This window comes from Caretta caretta, chromosome 10 (genome assembly GCF_965140235.1).
Source record: "Caretta caretta isolate rCarCar2 chromosome 10, rCarCar1.hap1, whole genome shotgun sequence".
NCBI classification, from domain to species: domain Eukaryota; kingdom Metazoa; phylum Chordata; order Testudines; family Cheloniidae; genus Caretta; species Caretta caretta.
The window spans coordinates 23,598,648-23,620,229 of record NC_134215.1 but is presented as its reverse complement, the minus strand read 5'-3'; the positions used below and the strand labels follow the sequence as shown (position 1 = coordinate 23,620,229).

At 41.5% G+C, this 21,582-nt stretch overlaps 1 protein-coding gene across 8 annotated transcripts in view; it reads left to right on the top strand.

Annotated features, from left to right (window-relative positions):
* The window catches only part of CLEC16A (C-type lectin domain containing 16A), a 191,175-nt gene that overhangs the window by 86,303 nt on the left and 83,290 nt on the right, over window positions 1-21,582 (top strand). For all 8 annotated transcript variants that reach the window (XM_075132775.1, XM_075132774.1, XM_048865586.2 and 5 more), the window contains exon 18: window positions 3,104-3,224. In XM_075132775.1, the coding sequence (XP_074988876.1) occupies window positions 3,104-3,224 (121 nt within the window). The remainder of the gene's footprint in view (window positions 1-3,103; window positions 3,225-21,582) is intronic.

Genomic DNA, 21,582 nt, shown 5'->3' with positions numbered 1-21,582 from the left:
ATACAGACTAACACGGCTGCTACTCTGCAACCCTTTACTGTCCTTCACAAAGACAAAATAGTCCTCCATCCCCATCCTAAACTATTTTCCAAAGTGGCAACAGAACTCTATCTCAATAAATCCATTAACTTACCAGTATTTGTTCCCAGACTTTGTTCACATCCAAGTGAGGCAAAATTGCTTACTCTTGATGCCAAAAGGGCATTTGTTTTCTATTCAAATAGGACCAAGGAATTTAGAAAATCACCAAAACACTTTTTCATTTTGGAATAGTACTAATAGGGGACAAGCAATTATATTGCCATGTTTATCAGAATAGGTTAGTGCTGGTCTAAAAAGCTACAAATAAACACTTGTTCTCCACATAGTATGCCTGTCCTATTCCAATTGTAGAAATATGCAGTACTGCAACCTGGAGTTTTATTCATGTTCCACAAAACACTGTTAACTAGATCACTGGATCTAGCATCCTGGTCAGATGCTTAATTTGCTGTGTACTATAGCAATCAATTCAGACTTGTCCCTCCTTCCAGAGACTGTGGTACTGATTATGAAACTATCCCATGAAGTGGGAATTTGCAGAGGCGGAGGCGCTGTGAAGAAAAAATGAAGATGACTCACCTATAATCAGTTTTTTCAAATTGGACTGTGTTACTGCTCACTTTCCCTCTTCCTCATCTTTGGACCTGGAAAGGCAGTGGAGGGAACTGAGGCAGTTGGAATGCCATATCCCTTTCATAGCATAACCTTCAGTACAGTAGTTGCTCCAAATACCAAATGTGTGCAAGAAGGAACTGTTGTCCCTGGCAGAAGAAAAAATCTGGAGCAGAAATTCCCAAGGAAAACCTAGACAAAAATATTTTGCCCAAACCAACAAAACCCTTAGCATCTCAAAGTCAAAATGGGAATTTGTTCATAAGCTTGCAGTTTCTGTACGAGACTGTTCCTTTAGGTCTAGCCTACACAAGTACACTATTTCCTATTTTGAAGAGAGTAAAAGCTGTGGAACAGAAGTTGCTGCTTCACTAACATCTTGCTGTACATGTTTCTAGACAGTGTAATGGGAATATGTAGCCTAGAGCAGCTGTTTGTAGCATCTCCCTTTTTGTGACTAGCCATCCCCTCCCTTCCAAGTATGCGTAATCTCACACTTGCTGAGTTGTGTGTAGGTCACTGATAACTACCTATGAGCTTCTTCATAGTTACCAATCCCCAGATGCACATTACCATATTTTGGGCCAGTTTGTTCACCTCTTCTGTGTGGCATTTGGTCAGTGGGTGATAAGAAGACCTGAATCACTTGCTCCTGATGTATTTTAAAATATCACCAGTCTACTCCAAGAGTTCTGAATTTCCTCTAAAGTGATACTTCTGGTGGTGAAAGAAAGTCAAACGTTACAAACTTCGTAACTCTTTGCCCCTGTATTCAGTATTAGTTTCTTCCCCTCATTTGGTTAGTTTCAGAAAAAGGTCTCTTTTTTTCTTTACACTTAGCAAACCTAAAAAAGCCCCCTCACCATTCACTTAATGTGTTATGAATGCATTCTTCAGACTTTCCATTAGGCTAATTCTGGTAAAAGTGTGCTGTGTGCTGTCCATAAATAAGAGTTAAAATAGGTTATTCTCGTAAGCACATATTTATAGCATCCTTAAGCACAGATTCCATAAACTAAGCCATAATAGGGAATGGGGGATGGAGGGTGGTGGTGGTGGTTGTACAGAACTTTAAGCTGCACTAACTTTTTACAGATGGCTTTAATTTTTGCTCCAGCTCTGGTCTATCAATGTTTTTAACATTAAATGGTGGCTACAGAAAAGAGAATGAAATATGAGCTCTTAGTTGAGTTTTCATGTATATGTTCTTGGAAATACATCCCACTTGTGTACAGCTGTTTAACAAAAAGTTATTCCCACTACCAAATTGAGCACTTGTTTTATATTTTAAGCTTTCAGTTTTTGGAGTGGGTAAAAACAGTGCAGGCCTTTTCTAATAAAACATTAATTGGTGCGTTTGTTAAATTATTGAACAAACCTATACAAACTTTTATTAAACATTGACTTTTAAACTCCATGTTAAAAATGTGGTGGTCTTTTTCTGAAACACAGTACAGTACAATAAGGTAAGTCTATTGTAACTGCTTTCTAATAAATACATTGTTTGTATGCAGTGATGTTGTAGTTGTGTTGGTCCTACCTTGTCTTTGTAATAAACACATTAAGTACACAACCACTCTGAATGTGATTCACACTAAGTTACTGTTTCTTGCACGTGTGTAGATACAGACTCTCTCTCTCTGTGCTTTTCTGACTCTGGGGTCAGTGATATTCAAGCTAATTAGCTGTACAAGCCTTGCTCAGGCCTTCTCGTCCCAATCACTTCGGAGCATTCATTTTACATTGAACAATGACACTCCACCCATCAAATCAGCTATAGTGCACCTGAAACCTTCTTTCCCTTGAGTTCCCTCTGAAGGTGTCAAGCTGTCGTCTTACATGACACTTAAGTGTCTTACATGACACTCAAGTGTCGTCTTACATGACACTTAAGTGTCAACATGACACTTAAGTGTATTGCCTATTGACTTCCCCTCCTTTCATCCCTTTCTCCCCAGCGGTCGTGAGGGCATCATCACTACAATATTCTTGGTCAAAAAGTACTCTAGAGAATTTGGGCTTCCCAAGTGAAAGCCCATAGTGCTACAAGCTATACTACTAGTCCTGTCTTAAAAAAACAAAATAAAAATTCTTCCCCCTTTAACGGAAAGCGTAGTTCAAATTAGTCCACACATTTTAAACTATCACTTGCCTTATGATCTTAGATTGTAGAGGTACACCTTGACTGTGTTCTCTGCTGATTTCACAGGATGGAAAATCCACTCTGTGTGGTTCTGCCTTGTTTTAGTTTTGATGACAAACTGGTACACTAATGTGCTTTCTCAAATTAAACAGTTGACATACTGCACTACAATATAGTCAGTGGTTTTAAACACAGATGTATTTTTATACAACTCTTTGAGCACTTATTTCATTGTGCAGAGAGAGAAATATCTTTATCTTTAGTCTAATGCAGAATAATTTAACAGCATGTTTTTAATTTCTTTAGGCAATCAGAGTTTTCTTCATGCTCCGTTCACTGTCACTGCATTTACGAGACGAGCCAGAAACTCAGTTGCCATTGACAAGGGAGGAGGATCTAATAAAAACGGATGATGTTCTTGACTTGAGTAAGTAGCTTCCTCCCACCTCCAATTATCTAGTACGTTTAATGGAAAGTTGCCCATCTCTTTTAAGGAACTGACAAAAAACCAATAGGTTTTCTCTTCATGTAGCTGCATAATGAAGACTGATGTCTTGCTACTAACTTTAGCATCCGTTAGAAGTCTGTTAGGTTGGGAACATGTCCCACCAGTGATAGATAATTTAATATTTTAATTCCATTTTTAACAGTTGTACTTCATTTATTTTTCCTTCCTTAGGTCCTTCACTAGAGTTTCATCTACTTTAATACCTGAATAGGTTTTCCTAGTAGAAACTTTGCTTGTCTTAACTAGCTGGTCCTGAGAGGATGCATTTTGTTCTTATTCTCTTGTGCTTTGGTTTTTGAATTCTGCCCTTCCAAAATGTGCACAAACCAAATTTAGAGGGCTAGAGTAAATCCAACTACATCTACACAATCTTTCTGGTATCACTCTACCTGTGTCCCTCTTTCCTCAACACATCTCTGTTCTAGCATTTAAAGATGGTAATACAGTGACTTTTTCTCCAATTGAATAGCACACCGACCTATCCCGGGGGGGTTTAAAATTTGCAAGTTCAGGTCAGTGCAGCATGCACATGGTACAGTCTCTGAGCCTTAAACGATGCCTGTGTAGGAAGTTGAGAGTCAAGGTAGTCTCTATCGGCAATATCGTTAGAATGAGATTTTTGGATTCTCTATTGAAGAAGCAGAAAACTGGGAGAGAAATGGAATCTAGTTCTGTGCTCTTCAAAATTAGTTTGTTCTTTGCCGTAATTTGTGAACTAAACCTTAAGTACTATTATGTAATTTGTTCAAAATGATAAATGGGAAAGCTCACTGTACAACTAGGTGTAATCAACTGTTTTTACTTATCTGTGCATCTTGGTAAATGATAAGGTTTCTGTATAAATCAAACAGTCTGCCACCAGAGCAAGTCTGGCCTTAAGTCACAGAAGCACAAACTGCAGTAAACTTACTCCATGACTAAGATGCAGTATAAGAAAAGGAAACTTACCATGGTTTTAGTCTCTATTTTAAAAAAAAAGTGTGGGGTGTCTTTTTTTTCATTAAATAAAATAGCAGTGTGTGTTCAGAAATATAATTTTGGTTTTTCCATCCTAGTATAGAAAAAGTATAATAATGTCATGCATTGCTTTACTGTAATAAAGATTAAAAGAATTTAACTATCAATTTTAATTGATTACAGATAGCCAGTTAAGCACTTAACTGATAGTGTGCAGGCAGCTACCTTATTAAGAATTTACAGGCAGTGCATCTGAATCTAATATGATTTAATACAGTGTAGCATGTCGTAACTGAAGTAGATTCAAGTCCCAGCAAATAAGTGAAGTCTACCTATATCTAAATGGCATACTGTAAACTAAGACAAGAGAGAGAGCTGAAATCACATTTCTGACACTTCGGGCTCATAACACTGTAATGGTACACTTGATTGTTTTGTTGATCCTATTTACCACAGTATCTGTTTTTCCTGTGTTAAACACTTTCAGGTTGTTTATGTTCAATGGGATTATCTCATAAGTGTTGTAAGGGTATTTTAAAAGGAGAACTTTTTTTAGCATAATTGATCTGATTTTGAGGCACTGAAACAAAAGACGTGTTTAATCACCTGAAAAAAAGAAAAGGAGTACTTGTGGCACCTTAGAGACTAACAAATTTATTTGAGCATAAGCTTTCATGAGCTACAGCCCACTTCATCGGATGCATTCAGTGGAAAATACAGTGGGGAGATTTATATACACAGAGAACATGAAACAATGGGTGTTACCATACACACTGTAAGGAGAGTGATCAGGTAAGGTGAGCTATTTACCAGCAGGAGAGTGGGGGGGAGGGGAGAGGAGAGGGGAACCTTTTGTAGTGATAATCAAGGTGGGCCATTTCCAGCAGTTGACAAGAACTTCTGAGGAACAGCTGGGGGAGAGGAGGGATAGTTTTACTTTGTGTAATGATCCATCCACTCCCAGGCTTTATTCAAGCCTAAGTTAATTGTATCCAGTTTGCAAATTAATTCCAATTCAGCAGTCTCTCTTTGGAGTCTGTTTTTGAAGTTTTTTTTGTTGAAGAATTGCCACTTTTAGGTCTGTAATCGAGTGACCAAAGAGATTGAAGTGTTCTCTGACTGGATTTTGAATGTTATAATTCACCTGAGTGAGGGAAACTCTTTGAACCCACAACATGCCCAGACTTTTCATTTAATCCCAGAGTTTGACACCAGTACTGCTAGGCCAATAGCCATGAGTTGAAAGAGCATTCAGAATAAAAATATACAAATGACATTGAACATTCCACTTTAATTCTTAGTAATATTATCAACAGCTTAAGTAGACCAGGTACACAATCCTGGACACACCCCAACTGGGTTTCTGATAGAGGAATTTGTAAAATGAAGTGATCTGGTTGGTGTGTTCATTTGGTTATCAATCTCATTTGAACTAAAATTGAGCAATCAGCTCCTGGAAGAGTTTCAAGCAATTTTGATGATAAAACAACAGGACAGAGCTGATTTACTGAAAAGGGGATAGATGCTGTCCCAGTAGTTAACTAAACTGGATTAAGAGGAACAGCCGTGTTAGTCTGTATTCGCAAAAAGAAAAGGAGTACTTGTGGCACCTTAGAGACTAACCAATTTATTTGAGCATGAGCTTTCGTGAGCTACAGCTCAAATAAATTGGTTAGTCTCTAAGGTGCCACAAGTACTCCTTTTCTTTAAACTGGATTACTTACAAAACACAGCAGAAATGTACTAGTTTGCATGTTTAGTTTCACGGGTAGCAACATGGAGGTATGGTATTTTAACAAAACCTTAAAGTTGACAAAAATGCTAATCGTGGGAGAGATCGTGTAGGTGATGACACAGTAAGAAGTGGGTCTTTTTTAACTTGCGGTGTATATGGTAGTTTTGACTTTGTAAATCAAACTAGTTTACTTTGCATTAAAGTAAAAATTAGTCCTTTCAATCTTCATGAAGTATTCTGACAGAACAGAAAACATTTCACCAAAGTAGTAAGTTGTATATTTATAAGAGGTTTCAGAGTAGCAGCCATGTTAGTCTGTATCCGCAAAAAGAAAAAGAGTACTTGTGGCACCTTAGAGACTAACAAATTTATTTGAGCATGAGCTTTCGTGAGCTACAGCTCACTTCATCGGATGGCACAACCTACCATACTTCCTGTTGGATGCTGATGGAATTTGGAGGTAATTTTGCCAACCATATGGGTGAATGGAAACTTGCACTGCATTTGCTTATCCAGCTGGCATAAGTGGTTTCAGAGGCCATTTCTATCAATCTCTATTTTTTAAAAGTCCAGATGTACACATTTAAAGCCAATTAAGAGTGCATACATTTTGCCTGCCTTTTTCACTGTAGCTATTAACATATGAGACACTAAAAAAAACCCTGTACAGATTTTTTTGTAGGTTTTGAGAACAGTTAATTATATTTTAACAAAGTATTGCAAAAGTCTTGGAATATATGTAGAAACTATCCAAGAGGATGAATTTTCATTTTTGCAACATGCCCATAATTTTTTTTAAATGTAGTTTTTGCCTCAAAATATAGGGAAAACACTATTAACAGTCGTTGGTTGGACAGGAAAGCAACAGAATCCTACCTGCATACAGCTAGTTATTTTCCAATGAATTGACAATATAGAACTAACATCATTCCCTGTGTTCTCCTGAATTACACTTTTGTTCTTCTGTTGGGTCTGTGAAGTGGAATAATGGAAGTTTCCCACTGCAGAAATCAAGTATATAGTTTATAACTAATTTGAAATGCAATATGATGTAGCTGTCAGTTTTGTTTATGTGTTAAAGTAAATCAAATTGCAACATTCTTTTTCACTTTTAAAGTGGGATGATGTAGTTGTTTCCTGCATATTGATTATTTGATTGGTATCTGTCTCCTGCAATTTTTTACTTTCAGTAATGCTCATTGATGTGGTTTAATGTGTGTTCCTGTAATCTTTTCCTGTTTTTATAAAATAATCATAATCAAGTTATGGTACTGTACATTAGACTTGTTCTGCTAAAGTAAATAATTTGTTTAATATACTTTTCTCATGGTTTTTATATTCCCACCTCTCCCCACCCCCAATATTATTGCTCTTAAAACTGTTTAAGAGTTGTATTTTTTTTCAATCAGGCATTTTAATGGAAATACAAATATTTCTTTCTTGGAAATATTAACTATATTCCTATTCTGTTAAATTTTATTTATTGATTTATTAAAAAGGCACATTTTAGAGTCTGCTTTATGCAAAAATATAACTAAAAATGTAACTTTAAAAAATACACCTTTGACATAAGTGACTTGTTCGATTTGTTTCTAATTTGTTTCTTTGGGAGAGCAATTCTACTGTATTGGAACAATAGAGCAAGTCTTCTCAGGTAACACAGGATACAAGACTAATGAGATTTTTTTTTTTTACGTTGCATGGAAGATTAATCTTCACCTATTATCTAGGCTTATCTATGTATCTTCTACATACATTTCATAGACTTTTTGAGAAGGCTTTTGACAGCATTCACAGGACCAGCCTATGGCACATTCTTCAGGCATGTGCAATTCCTTTCCATGTAATCTTCATCAAAAGCTTCTCTTTCAACTTTACATGCAGTGTTTGTTTGATCACAGTGAGCTCAGTTTTGAAGTCAAAACAGGAGTACGTCAGGGGTGTGTCATGTCTGCAGTCCTCTTCAACATTGCCATCTTCAACAATGCCAAGAGGCATTAAATGGGCACTCTTCTCATCCTTTGAAGACCTGGACTTGGCAGATGATGTCGCTCTCCTGTCACATACCCAACACCATATACAAGAAAAAACAACTTGACTCAACACATTCAGTCAGCAGATCGGACTGAAAATCAACCACAATAAGACAGATGTATCATGACCTTTAATATTGCCTCACCATCACCAGTACAGATGGAGGATTATGTTGTCACCAACGTAGAAACATTCACATACTTGTTCCACCATGCTGGCTGATGGTGCTGCCCAAGCCAGGACATCAGGAACAAAATCGGTAAAGCCAGGAACACTTTGAGGAGCTTAAATACAATCTGGAAATCTTCAAAATACAAAACCAAAACCAAACTCAAGACTTATCAGAGCTACATATTTGCAGCACTACTTTATAGTGCAGAATGCTGGGGAATGAGAAAGTATGACATGACCAAACTGTCTTCATTCCATATAACCTGCCTCAGAAAAATCCTCTGTATCTTTTTGGCCCAGAACAATCTCAAACCAAGATCTATTGACACAGTGCATCCAAGAGGATCTGAGCACCATCTTTGTCAGGAGGCTTTGGAGATGGATCGGTCATGTGCTTCGTATGGAAACTGATTCCATCACCAGAGTAACAATAAGATGGACACCTGAAGGCAAGCGAAAACCAGGCTGCTAGGAAACATGGCAACGACCTGTGTAAGCCGAGCTGAAAAACCTGGGGCACGGCTGAGGAACCATTGGAAGACTTGCCAGAAACAGACAGGGGTGGAGGAGCTCTGTCACTGCCCTGAACACCAGAGGTGTAATAAGAACATGATGATCATCATCATCTTCTTTGTAAAGATGGTACATGTAAAGAGTAGATGCTAGGTAGTAATACAGTATTGCCAAAACTTGGAGCTCGAAAGTCAGACCCAAAAAAATCAGATCGGCTTGGTCATGAAAGTGAAAAATAACTTATTTAGTTAAATCATTGATGTGAAACCCTCATTCCAGTTAAACCATGTGTGTATACTCGTACATTCTGCTGGTTTCCATATCTATAGTCCAGATAGCTCTCTGCTTGTCTCTCCCTAATCTGAAGTCACAAAGCTGCCATTCTGTCCCTTCCTTATTATTATAAGACATCCTTTTCCATCTGCCAGACCCTTCTCTCACAGCATTCTGCCTGTCACATTTCCCCTCCTGGCACCATGGTAGCCTTCTGTGGACGCAATATTGCCTTCACTCCTTCCCCCCGAACGTTCGCCCTAACTTTTTTTTTTTTTGCCTGAGTTACATATTGTGAATGAGGGCAGACTGGCTTGGGAGAAAAGTGTTAATATCTTTGTTAGGGGCAACCTAACATCTGCCTGCAAAAGCTGTAATGAAATAGTAGCTTGCTTTGAAAAGGCAGCTGTGGCTTCAGTTTCAGTGAGAAAATGAGAGATGACCATTGTTGGTAAGGGAAGAAAAAACAAACCAAACCAATACCAGTTTCTTTATGGGATGATGAGCAGCTTGAAAACAAACATCTAAAATCACTTGACATCTTGAGAGTTGGGCACTCAGTAGTAGACACTCATAAAATAATTGTAAGATCCAACAGCCATCTAAAAGATGACTGCAAGTGGCTTGTCATCTGAAACTGAGTAAGCACACTGCCAGAATATGTAAAATCTCTTCCCACACTCTCCAATCAGCAAGATGAACGGGGAACACAAGCCAAGAAACTACTTCTGTTCTCAAGCCATTCGGTCATCCAAGCAGATCAATGCTATTAAAAAAAAATAAAAAAATCCCTACTTGGATCAGTATTCCTGCCATTTCTGGCTCCTTGCTGAACAGTTGGCTGTGTTGTGAAGGGAGACTATTTGATTACTTACACAGTTGAATTCTGCACAGTCTCAGATTTATTGCCCTAAGGCACTTTCAAATTGGACTAAGGGAGGGATAATTGTGAAGAGATGGTAATTGGTTACTGTTGGTGCCCCTGAGGCTGTCTTGCACCTTCCTGCTTGGTCCAATAAAAGGAGTTCCATTTTATCCCCCACACCAACTATGTGTCTGGTAAGATGCACCTATTGAAGACTGGGGAGCCCACCTCAGTCAGGTCCAGACACAAACTCTTTGGTCACACCAGGAAATTTCACTTCACATAAACATGCTAGAGCTCTGAGCTATTCATTGGGCCTGCAAGATGTTTATCCACCATTGAGAACCAGGTGGTACAAGTTCTTATAGACAAAAACCACTGCCATGTTTTGTCAGGAGAAGCAGGGAGGCAAAAGTTTGCCTCAACTGTGCCAGGAGGCTATTCTCTTAAGGAATTTATGCATTCATCAGCATTTCCCTAAAGGACTGCATTTCGCCTTCCAGGACTGAAACACACTTTCAGATTCTCTCTTAGACACTTGTGTTGGTCCATCAAGAATGATGTTCTCCAGATTTTCCACCGCTGGGGGTACTCAGTAATAGACTTGTTCGTGACCAACCTGAACAGCAAATGCACCAAGATGTTTCTCCAAGGTAGGTCACACTCTGGGCTCCATCACAGATGCCTTTCTTTTTCCATGGTCTGATCATCTCCTCTATGCATTCTTTCCAGTTCCTCTGATTCTGAGGGTACTCAGGAAGCTGAAGTGAGACAAAGCATCATTAGTATTTATTGCACCAGCATGGCCAAGACAATATTGGTTCACAGACCTGCATCGGCTTTCTGTCCAGTCACAGATAACTTTTACCACTAGTTGAGGATCTTCTGTCTCAGAACCAGGGCAAGTCTCTATTCCTAACCTCAGATCTCTCCATCTTATGACATGGATGATCTCTGCTTGAATACCAGTGAGAAACTGTGCTCCCAAGTGGTACAGCCCATCTTGTTGAGCAATAGAAAAGAATCAATTAAAGCCATGTATGCAGCAAAGTGAGAGATTTTGAGTTTGGGCACAATATCAAAACATACTGCATGTCTCTTGGAGGTTACGTGTGTACTGAACTATCTGTTGCACCTGAAATCCATCAGGCCTTTCAGTGAGTTCCCCTGGGTTCCATTTCTGCACTGCATCTGCCAGTAGATGGGTTTTCCATTTTCTCTCATTTCCCAATTCTTGAAAGGTCTGCTCAATGTTTACCCTCCTGTGTCTGAACCTGTACCCATATCGGATCTCAATCTAGTCCTCTCCAAACTCATAGGACTCCCTTTCAAGCCTATGGCTACAACCTCATTACTGCCGTTGTCTATGAAGATGGCTTTTCTGGTGGCGATCGCTTCTGCTAGGAGGATTTTCACAACTTCAAGCTGTCCTGGCTGATCCTCCTTTCACAGTTTTCCATAAAGACTAAGTTTCCCTTGAGCCACACCCTAACTTTATGCCTAAGGGCATGGCTACACTTGCATATATAGAGCACTTTGAGTTAAACCAGCCTTCAGAGAGCGCAGTAGGGAAAGTGCTGCAGTCTGTCCACACTGACAGCTGTAAGTGCACTGGCGTGGCCACATTTGCAGCACTTGCAGCGGCATATGGGAGTGGTGCATTATGTCCTTGCAGCGGCATATGGGAGCAGTGTTTGTCCTTCCCCAAGAACCGGCCGCTGCGACTGGCTACCTTCCTCCAGGCTTGAGAACAGCTCCTGGGTGCATGCATCTAGGGATGCCAGGGTGTCTTCCTCCGCCTCAGCACCGTCGCTCCTGCTTTCCTCCTCCTCCTCTCATGTTGAACTGGGCTCTGAAGTATCCATGCTGGTACTTGGAGGGGAGGTGGGGTCGCTGCTAAGTATTGCGTCTAGCTCTTTGTAGAAACAGCAGGTCGCGGGGGCAGCACCGGAGCAGTGGTTTGCCTTGGGGGCTTTGTAGTAGGCATTCTGCAGCTCCTTCACTTTAGGACTGCAGTGCATCCCGGTCATGGCCCCTTTCCATCATGTCCCTTGATATCTGCCTGAAGGTATCGTAATTCCTACGGCTGGAGCGCAGCTGGAACCGGACAGCTTCCTCCCCCCAAACACTGATGACCAGCACCTCATCATTGCTTCATACTGGGGATCGCCTTGCATGTGGAGGCTTGGTCACCTGGAAAAGTTGACTGAGAGCACTCCACACCTGGCTGAGCAAACAGGAAGGGGATTTTCAAAATTCCCAGAGAATTTAAAGGGCCGGTCTGACGGTCACCTGAGGGCAGGGCAGTAGAGTTCAAAGTGATGACCAGAGTGGCTAGAACACATTGTGGGACGCTTCTGGAGGCTGATCAAAGTGCACTAACAGACCAGGGCGTCCACACTGGTGCTGCGGCGCTCCAGCAGGGGTGCATCAAACGTTACTCCACTCACTGAGGTGGGTTTCTAGGAGTGCTCTAGCCCTGGAGTCAGAGCGCTCTACGTGCCTTGCCAGTGTGGATGGGTAGTGAGTTAGAGCACACGGGGCTGCTTTAATGCGCTCTAACTCGCAAGTGTAGCCATGCCTTAAGGTAGTGTAAGCTTTACCCCTAAATCAATCTATTCATTTGCTGGTGTTTTTTCCAAAAGCCCCATTCTTCTAAAACTGAAGAAAAACTTCCTACTTTGGATATTCATAGAGCTTTGGCATTCTACTTGGACTGCGCTTGGTCCTTCAGGAATTCCCTCAGGATTTTAGTAGTCTCTGCTGAGAGAATTGAGGGTCAATCAGTTTCAACTCAGCAAGTCTGATTGGATTTCTGATTGCATTAAACTCTGCTACAATTTTGCTAAAACCCCTCCACCACCATGTCTACACTACAAAAGTACTCCGATTTTACAGAAGTCTATTTTTGGGAACAAATTGTGTAAAGTCGAGTGCATGCGTCCACACTGAGCACATTAATTTGGCGGTGTGCATCCACAGTACCGTGGCAAGCGTCGACATTCCGAGTGGTGCACTGTGGGTGGCTATCCCACAGTTCCTGCAGTCTCTGCTGCCCATTGGAATTCTGGGCTGAGCTCCCAATGCCTGATGGGGCCAAAAATTTGTCACGGGTGGTTCTGGGTAAGTGTAGTCAGTCAACCCTCCCTCCTACCCTCCCTCCATGAAAGCAACAGCAGACAGTCATTTCACACCCTCTTCCCTTGATTGCCACAGCAGACAGCATAGCATGGCAAGCATGGAGCCCGTTCAGCTCGCTGCAGCAGTTATGACCATTGTAAACACCTTGTGCATTATCATGCAGTTTATGCAGAACCAACACCTGAAAAACCAGGTGAGGCGGCAACGGCAGTGCGGTGATGAGGACATGAACACAGATTTCTCTAAAACCGTGGTCCCCAGCAATTTGGATTTCATGGTGTTACTGGTGCAGAATCATGCTGTGGAATGCCGATTCTGGGCCCAGGAAACAAACAGAGTGGTTGGACCACATAGTGTTGCAGGTTTGGGATGATTCCCAGTGACTCTGAAACTTTTGCATGCGTAAGGGCACTTTCATGGAACTTTGTCTTGCTTTCCCCTGCCCTGAAGCGCAAGAGTACCAAGGTGAGAGCAGCCCTCACAGTTGAGAGGCGAGTGGCAATAGCCCTGTGGAAGGTTGCAACGCCAGATGGCTACCAGTCAGTCGGTAATCAATTTGGAGTGGGCAAATCTAGGGGGTTTGATAGCATCAGCTCAATGATTGCATTGGCTACTTGCATCACAGGTGTGGGGATTCCTGTGATGCAAGTAGCCAACGCAATCATTGAGCTGATGCTATCAAAGGTAGTGACTCTGGGAAATGTGCAGGTCCTAGTAGATGGCTTTGCTGCAGGGGGATTCCCTAACTGTGGGGCTATAGACGGAACGCATATCCTTATCTTGGGACTGGACCACCAGGGCAGCCAGTACATAAACCACAAGGGGTACTTTTCAGTGGTGCTGAAAGCACTGGTGGATCACAAGGGACGTTTCACCAACATCAACATGGGATGGCCGGGAAAGGTTCATGATGCTCACGTCTTCAGGAACTCTGGTCTGTTTAAATGGCTGCAGGAAGGGATTTAGTTCCCAGACCAGAAAATAACTTTTGGGGATGTTGAAATGCCAATAGTTTCTTTGGGGACCCAGCCTACTCCTTAATGTCCTGGCTTGTGAAGCCGTGCACAGGCACCCTGGACAGTAGTAAGGAGCTGTTCAACTATAAGCTGAGCAAGTGCAGAATGGTGGTAGAGTGTGCATTTGGACGTTTAAAGGGTCACTGGTGCAGTTTACTGACTCGCTCAGACCTCAGCGAAGCCAATATTCCGACTGTTGTTGCTGCTTGCTGTTTGCTCCACAATCTCTGTGAGAGTAAGGGGGAGACGTTTATGGTGAGGTGAGAGGTTGAGGGAAAGGGCCTGGCCGCTGAATACATGTAGCCAGACACCAGGGTGGTTAGAAGAGCACAACAGGGAAGCACTGCACATCAGAGAACCTTTGAAAACCAGTTTCATGAGTGACCAGGGTACTGTGACACTTCTGTTTGTTTCTCCTTGATGAAAACCCGCCCCCTTGGTTGACTCCAAATTCCCTGTAAGCCACCCTCCCTCCCCCCTTCTATCACAGCTTGGTTGCAAAGGAAATAAAGTCACTATTGTTTAAAAAACATGTATTCTTTATTAATTGATTATAAAAATAGGGAGATAACTCAGAAGGTAGACCGGGTGGGGTGTGGGAGGAGGGAAGGAAAAGGCCACTTTAAAACTTGTTGAATGACAGCCTTCTGTTGCTTGGGCTCTCCACTGGGGTGGAGTGTTTGAGTGCCTGGACACACACACCCCCCCCCCCCAGTGTTCTTGGGCGTCTGGATGAAGAGGCTATGGAACTTGGGGAGGAGGGAGGGCAGTTAAACAAAGGTTGCAGCGGCAGTCTGTGATCTTCTGCCATTGATGAACCTCCACCAGACGCCGGAGCATGTCCGTTTGGTCCCGCAGTAGCCCTAGTGTTGTCTCATGCCGCCTCCTGATCTTCCTGCCACCACCTCTCCTCACGTTCATCGGTCACTTTCCTGTACTCTGCTATTGTGTCCCTCCACACATTCTGCTGAGCTCGGTCAGTGCCGAACGACTGCACGAGCTCAGAGAACATTTAATCGCGCGTGCGTTTTTTTTCGCCACCTTATCTGAGATAGCCTTTGGGACAGAGGAGGGAGGATTGAAACATATGCAGCTGCTGGAGGAAAAAAGGAGTATTTAAGAAGATACATTTTACAGAATAATGGCTATACTCTTTCACGATGAACAACGCTATTCACATTACATAGCACATGTGATTTTGGTACAAGGTCGCGTTTTGCATCTTGTATTGGGTGCCTGCGGCTTTGGTGTTTAGAGATCACACACGCAGTGCCGGGCAACAGAATTCGGCTTGCAGGTGGCCACGGTAAGCCATAGTCTTTCGGCTTCTGCAACCTTCATAACAGCAGTGCCCTCCTCTCCCATACCAAGCAAAGCCCATTGAGTTGGCCATTTAGTGCTGCGGTTTTCCTGTTAATGTGCAGCAGCAGAAACCAAACTCCCCCCCCCCCCCCCCCCCATCCAGTTCTCTGGGATGATTGCTTTACCCCTCACCTCACCACGTGGCTGGTATCAGGGAAGATTCCTGCTAGCCAAACGCAAACAGCTCAGCACCAATACCCCCACCCCCCCACGTGGCTAACTGTGGGGAGGATTTCTTTTCAGCCACAGGAAAACAGCCTAGTAGGAATGGCCACCTCTGAATGTCCCCTTAATTAAATTCCCCTATTTCAACCAGGTGACCATGAACAATATCACTCTCCTGAGGATAACACAGAGAGATAAAGAACGGATGTTGCTTGAATGCCAGCAAATACCGGGACCATATGCTGCCAGGCTTTGTCATGCAATGATATCAGATTACTTGCTACGAGCATGGAGTGGTAAAGTGTCCTACCATGGAGGATGGAATAAGGTTGCTTTCCCCAGAAACCTTCTGCAAAGGCTTTTAGAGTACCTCCAGGAGAGCTTCATGGAGATGTCCCTGGAGGATTTCCGCTCCATCCCCAGACACATGAACAGACTTTTCCAGTAGCTGTACTGGCCACGAATGCATCTGAAGTCCTCAGGGCTACACCTGAAGTCACCCGGGGCGTCCGTTTGATTCTTTGGTTTTCTGGTATGCTTGTCTGAGCTCCTTAAGTTTCATGCCGCACTGTGTTGCATCCCTGCTGTAGCCTCTGTCCCTCATGGCCTCGGAGATTTTTTGAAATGCTTTGGCATTTCGTCTTTTGGCACATAGTTCTGATAGCGTGGATTCATCTCCCCATACTGCGATCGGATCCAGTACCTCCCGTTCAGTCCATGCTGGAGCTCTTTTTCGATTCTGGGACTTCATGGTCACCTGTGCTGATGAGCTCACCTGGCCAAACAGGAAATGAGATTCAAAAGTTCCCAGGGCTTTTCCTGTTTACCTGGCCAGTGCATTAGAGTTCAGAGCACTGTCCAGAGCGGTCACAATGGTGCACTGTGGGATAGCTCCTGGAGGCCAATACGTTCGAATTGCGTCCACACTAACCCTAATTTGAAACAGCGATGTAGATTTCAGCACTAATCCCCTCATTGGGGAGGAGTACAGAAATCTGTTTTCAGAACGGTGTATAGCGAAAAAATGGCTTCGTTTTATGGACGGGTGCAGGGTTAATTCGATTTAATGCTGCTAAATCTGACAAACTCGTAGTGTAGACTAAGCCCCAAAATAACAGCTCACTCCACAAAGACTCAGTCTACTTTGTCAGCCTTTCTGAGCAAAGTCCCAATAGCTGATAACTACAAGGCAGCAATGTGTTTGTCTGAAAATACCTTATTATACCACTCATTTTGCCATCACTCAAGTTTCCTATGACAATGCCAGCTTTGGCAAGTCAGTGTTACAATCTTTGTTTCTATGATCTGAAGTCCCTCCATCTTAAGGGAGCTGCTGATGCGTCACCTGCAGTGGAATTTATATGTGCACAATCATTCAGAGAAAAAATGCTTATTTACCTGTACAGTAATGCTTGTTGTTCCAGATGTATTATGCACATGTGCATTCCATGAGGCTCCCACCTTCCCCGCTAGTTTAGACATTGTATACAACGGTTTGAAGGAACGGAGAAGGAGATGGGCAAATGTGCCCCTTTTTTTGCCCTTGACTGAGAGCAGGTGTGAGCGCTGCCTCGTGGTACTACTGGCAAAAGTCTCCCACTCGCATGCGTCCATATACAGGTGGAATGTGTATGTACACAAAACATCTTGAAGAACAGCAGTTAACTTCCCAGGCAAGAAATAATGGAGAAAAGGTTGTGAATGGTGTTCTTGGTGACATGTTACTCAACTCACACTCTTCTGATGTAGCGGCCACCGTGCCCTCCTGTTACTCTCACTTATAAAAGGACTATCTTGAGGGTAGTCTGTTTGTTCTCAAACTTTTACAGAACCATCCTCTTGCAGTATATGTCAGAAGGATGCACCTACTATGGAGCAAACTAAAGGAGACATGACATCATGTGTTGGGAAAACCAGATAATCCTTAAATAACTGAAAACATGTGCTATGTGAATCTGCAGTATGAGGCAGTGTGAATTTGAGCTTTTTTTAACAAATGATAGGTTGATACCACTGATCTTTACACCCTTAATCTTAAAATTCACATTTTCTCCTTTTCTCACATTTTAAGAAGTGCCAAAAGAAATTTTCCTCTCAGGAATGTTTGCAGTACCCTTGTAAAAAACCTGACTTCACCTGCACATTCTTGGTAAGAACTTCTCTCTCTGCTCTAGCTGCCTTTGCGCATGTGTCACTGATCAGGGCACCACATCTAGTTACAAATTTATACTAGCAATGGAAGGAGACCCATTCTGTCAATGGATATGCATGGTCCATAAATGCTCATTATGCACACACGTTCCATAAAGTCTTTTGGCCTGCTTTCCTCTCTCACTTCCTCTTGTGGCAGCTGATATTCTGGAGGTATAATGAGAGCTTCTGAAATAGATATTTGGTAATTAAGTCTTTATGTACTATTACTTGTTACTGCAGCACTTAGTTCTAATTGTAGGCCAGGACCGTACTGTGTTAAAAACCTTTACGATTTTTCTAGCCATACACACATTTCTAAACTTTTTTTTGTTTGTTTTTATAAAGGCTCACAATATGTCTGTATGTGGATGGAACTTTCCAAAATCATTTTAAAAAACAAGTCCTGTGAAGGTAGCTTGAATACTGGCTTGTTTCACCACCAGATTTGCTTGGTGGTAATACTGTTTTACTCTTGCTGCTCATCTGTTTCTTTCAGCAGTGAAGGTAGCATTCACACTACAGTCTGGACAGCTGCAGATCCAGCATTCTGATATTTCCATCCACGAGTGACATTGCTTTGACTCTGTACAATGTGTGACTTGTTATATAGTCTGGACTTGATTGTGTGATGTACTAAGCATCTTCAGAGCCTCTAAAATGAGTGAATGGGAGTGGACGGTGCACAGCACCTCGCAGGTTTGAGCCCTTTTTATAGAGGTAGCTGTGGTAATGTCTGTGACAAGAGATTCATGTATGCTTAAGGGAAGTTAGTATAGATGCAACTTTAGTTTCTTAAACTGAGCTTTCTGAAGACTTCTCACAGGTGTACTACTAATGTATTTCTGCCAGTGGCAGCGGTAGTGGGAATTCTAATGTAGGCAGTGTGCTGTTACTTCTGCCACCACGTTTAACTCTGCTGAGTGCAAGTCTAGAGGACATAGTGAAAATGCTGCTAGTGACTGATCTACACTTGACCTCTCACTTTGCTATCGTTGGGGCTGCATCAATGGTAGTGCAATGAAGGGAAACTTTTTAAAGAAAAAGCTTAATATAGATGAGGCCCAAGAGACCAGGTGTGGAAAAGCTAGTCTGCCTTGGATATCTTTTTCCTTACTTTGAGGAACATAATGGTTCCATGTGCATTATAAGTAAAGATCTGGAATTTATTTTTGTTTCCTGTGGATTTGTAACTTACATACAGTAGGTAAACCAGATCTGTGTGGTTCTCATGTGACTATCTGGAAGTATGTTCTTTTTTGACAAACTCCTTACCAGAAAGATATTGACAAAATAGAGAGGTCCGAGAAGAGCAACAAAATGCTTAGCGGCTGGAGGTAAAGCCACTAGGAGAATTTGTTGGAGAGAGATGTTTAGCTTAGCTAAGCAATCACCGAAGTTTGTGTGTATGTGTGTTTTGAGGGACGTCTAATATTAATTGGATAGAACTAGGGTAATGGTATAATAGAGAATTTAAGTTGAATACTGTATAAGGAAAGCTGCTTGACTGTGAGATCTGGTAGCTTCAGAAATAGTCTCCCAAAGGCAATAGTGGAAGCCCCATAACTTAAGCCATTTAAAGCTAGCCAGGAAAAGGAGCATGCACGTGCACACACATTCTTCTCATCCATATCTAATTTCTTTGTTTTTATGACATGATTTTGTGCACTTCTGTCCTCAGCTGGTGTGTAGTGTTTGTGTGCTGTTAAACAGCTATATTCCTTCCCAGAAAATGGGTACATTTCAGAAGTGAGTGGGGTGATTCCCATATATCACAGATAGGTAAGGCTCCATTTAAGGTTTTTTCAAGTATTTTCTGAGAATTGTGATTGAGAGGTTACTAGTATTAGTGCTGTAGGACCTGGGTACAGTAGATGAGTGAGTTAAGGACACAGAGTCATCATTAATTCTGAATTCTTGTGTTTTAAGTGGCTTAAAGTGAGTCTGCACCAAACATTTACCTGACTAAACATTAGAAGTTCTTTAGTCAGTTAGTTAGTTCTTGTATCCTGACTTTCTAATACTTCTTAAAAGAAAAATCTTGGTGACAAACTTGCTTTTTGGGCTTAATCTGTAAGATATTAGTGCATTTTGGGAAATGGATTGTGAATGAGCATTTAAGCATGTAAATTACTGACATGGAAATTCAAGAAGAAATCTGAGAAGTCTATTCCAGAGAGCTGTTCAGTGGATTGACCCATTTTATCCATTTGAAATAAATAAAGCTGCTATGAATTATTATAAATCAGTGTGTTCATTAAAAGTCTGGCTAATACTGGCTATAGTTTTCTCCTTGATCATATCCTTTATGAACTTTTATTAAAAATAAAGCCTACGTAGAACATGCTATTACTCTTATTAAAAATTAATAACTTGCTCCTTGAAGACAAAAAACCTTCAGAGCTTGGCATCTTACTGCATTTAATAAGTCACTTGCAGTTGTACTCCCCTCTATTTTTGTATTTTTTTTTTTTAAATTTGTCCTGTGGTTAAATGACTACCACTTACTTTTAGGATAACATCAGCTTCTTTATTTTGAAGAGTGAATGGAACCTGAGAAATCCTCTCCCTGTAATAACTTGTTGTCCCATTCAATTTCTGAATACATACTGGGTAGCTTAAATTTGCAGCAATAACTAAATTTAACATCCGTTCAAGGAGAGCAAAGGTAGAGCTTGGGGTTGGGAAGGAAGCATGATCCTGTGGCACTGTTTTGTGTATATGTCTGAAACCTATTAGCTTTTATCCTATTGTTCCTTTGCAGAATAAATTAAGGCAGTGGCTTTTCACAATTCTCCATTAAAGTCCTGGTGGTATCTTAAAGATAAGTTTCAAAGAACTTAAAAATTGGGCTCATGCCATTATTTTTCTTTCCTGAGGTAAAAAGAAGGCCTGATTGGGCTTTTAAAATTAGGAATACCAGGAACGTCAATTTTGGTCCCCTTGATTTTGCCCAGACTTATTGGCAGGTCTCAGAAGATGTATATGTTAGTACTTCAGTAGAAAAGATGTGGGATGTTAAGCCTTTAGCAATTAATTTCATTATCCAAAATGTTGGAGTCATAAAAATTTAAATGTGTTCATAGAAACAAAAGCTGGACTTAAACAGCATGAATAAACATCCCTTTTCTGCCCATCAGTTACTTAACCTTCACACTTCCCGTTCTTGTGGAGTCATTTCATTACTTCTCCAGTCATACTCTTCCAGGGCAGGGAAAAAATTCTAGGGATACAATAATTAAAGGTTCTGCTTTTTTTATGTGGTGCTTTTATTCCTCCCACGCATTTTTTAAAAAAAAAATTCTTCCCAGTCTTATTCCCATCTTGAAAGATTCTGGCCTATGACTCTCCATAATCAGTATATTTTCTGTTAATTTAGTTCTATTTCACATATATCACGTTTCCTTCAGATTTATCTTAATCCATTGTACAAGCCATGTGACAAATCCTAATCTTAACACACCACTCAGGTAACTAAGATGTGCACTGGAGAAGCCAGGGTGGGAAGCGAAAGGAATCCTTGTCCAGCAGATCACAGTGCATAGTGCTCGATAGCTGCTACTGAAACTTTAGTGCTGCATTGGCCCCTGCAACTCCCTTCATGGAACCAATGTATCCATTATCCCTACTGTATTCAGGAATCATTCTAAAACACTCCTCCACATCTTTACACTTGGGTGCAGAAAGACCTTGTGGAGCACAGCTTTGTACAGAGGGTCCTATCTCATACGCTGCAATGTCCCAGACTCTTACCTCTTCCTCCCCACAATGAAACTTCACCAAAACTGCTACAGTCATGGGTTGTGGAGGAGGCACGATCTGATTGGATCAGAAGTAACATACAAAAAATCCATT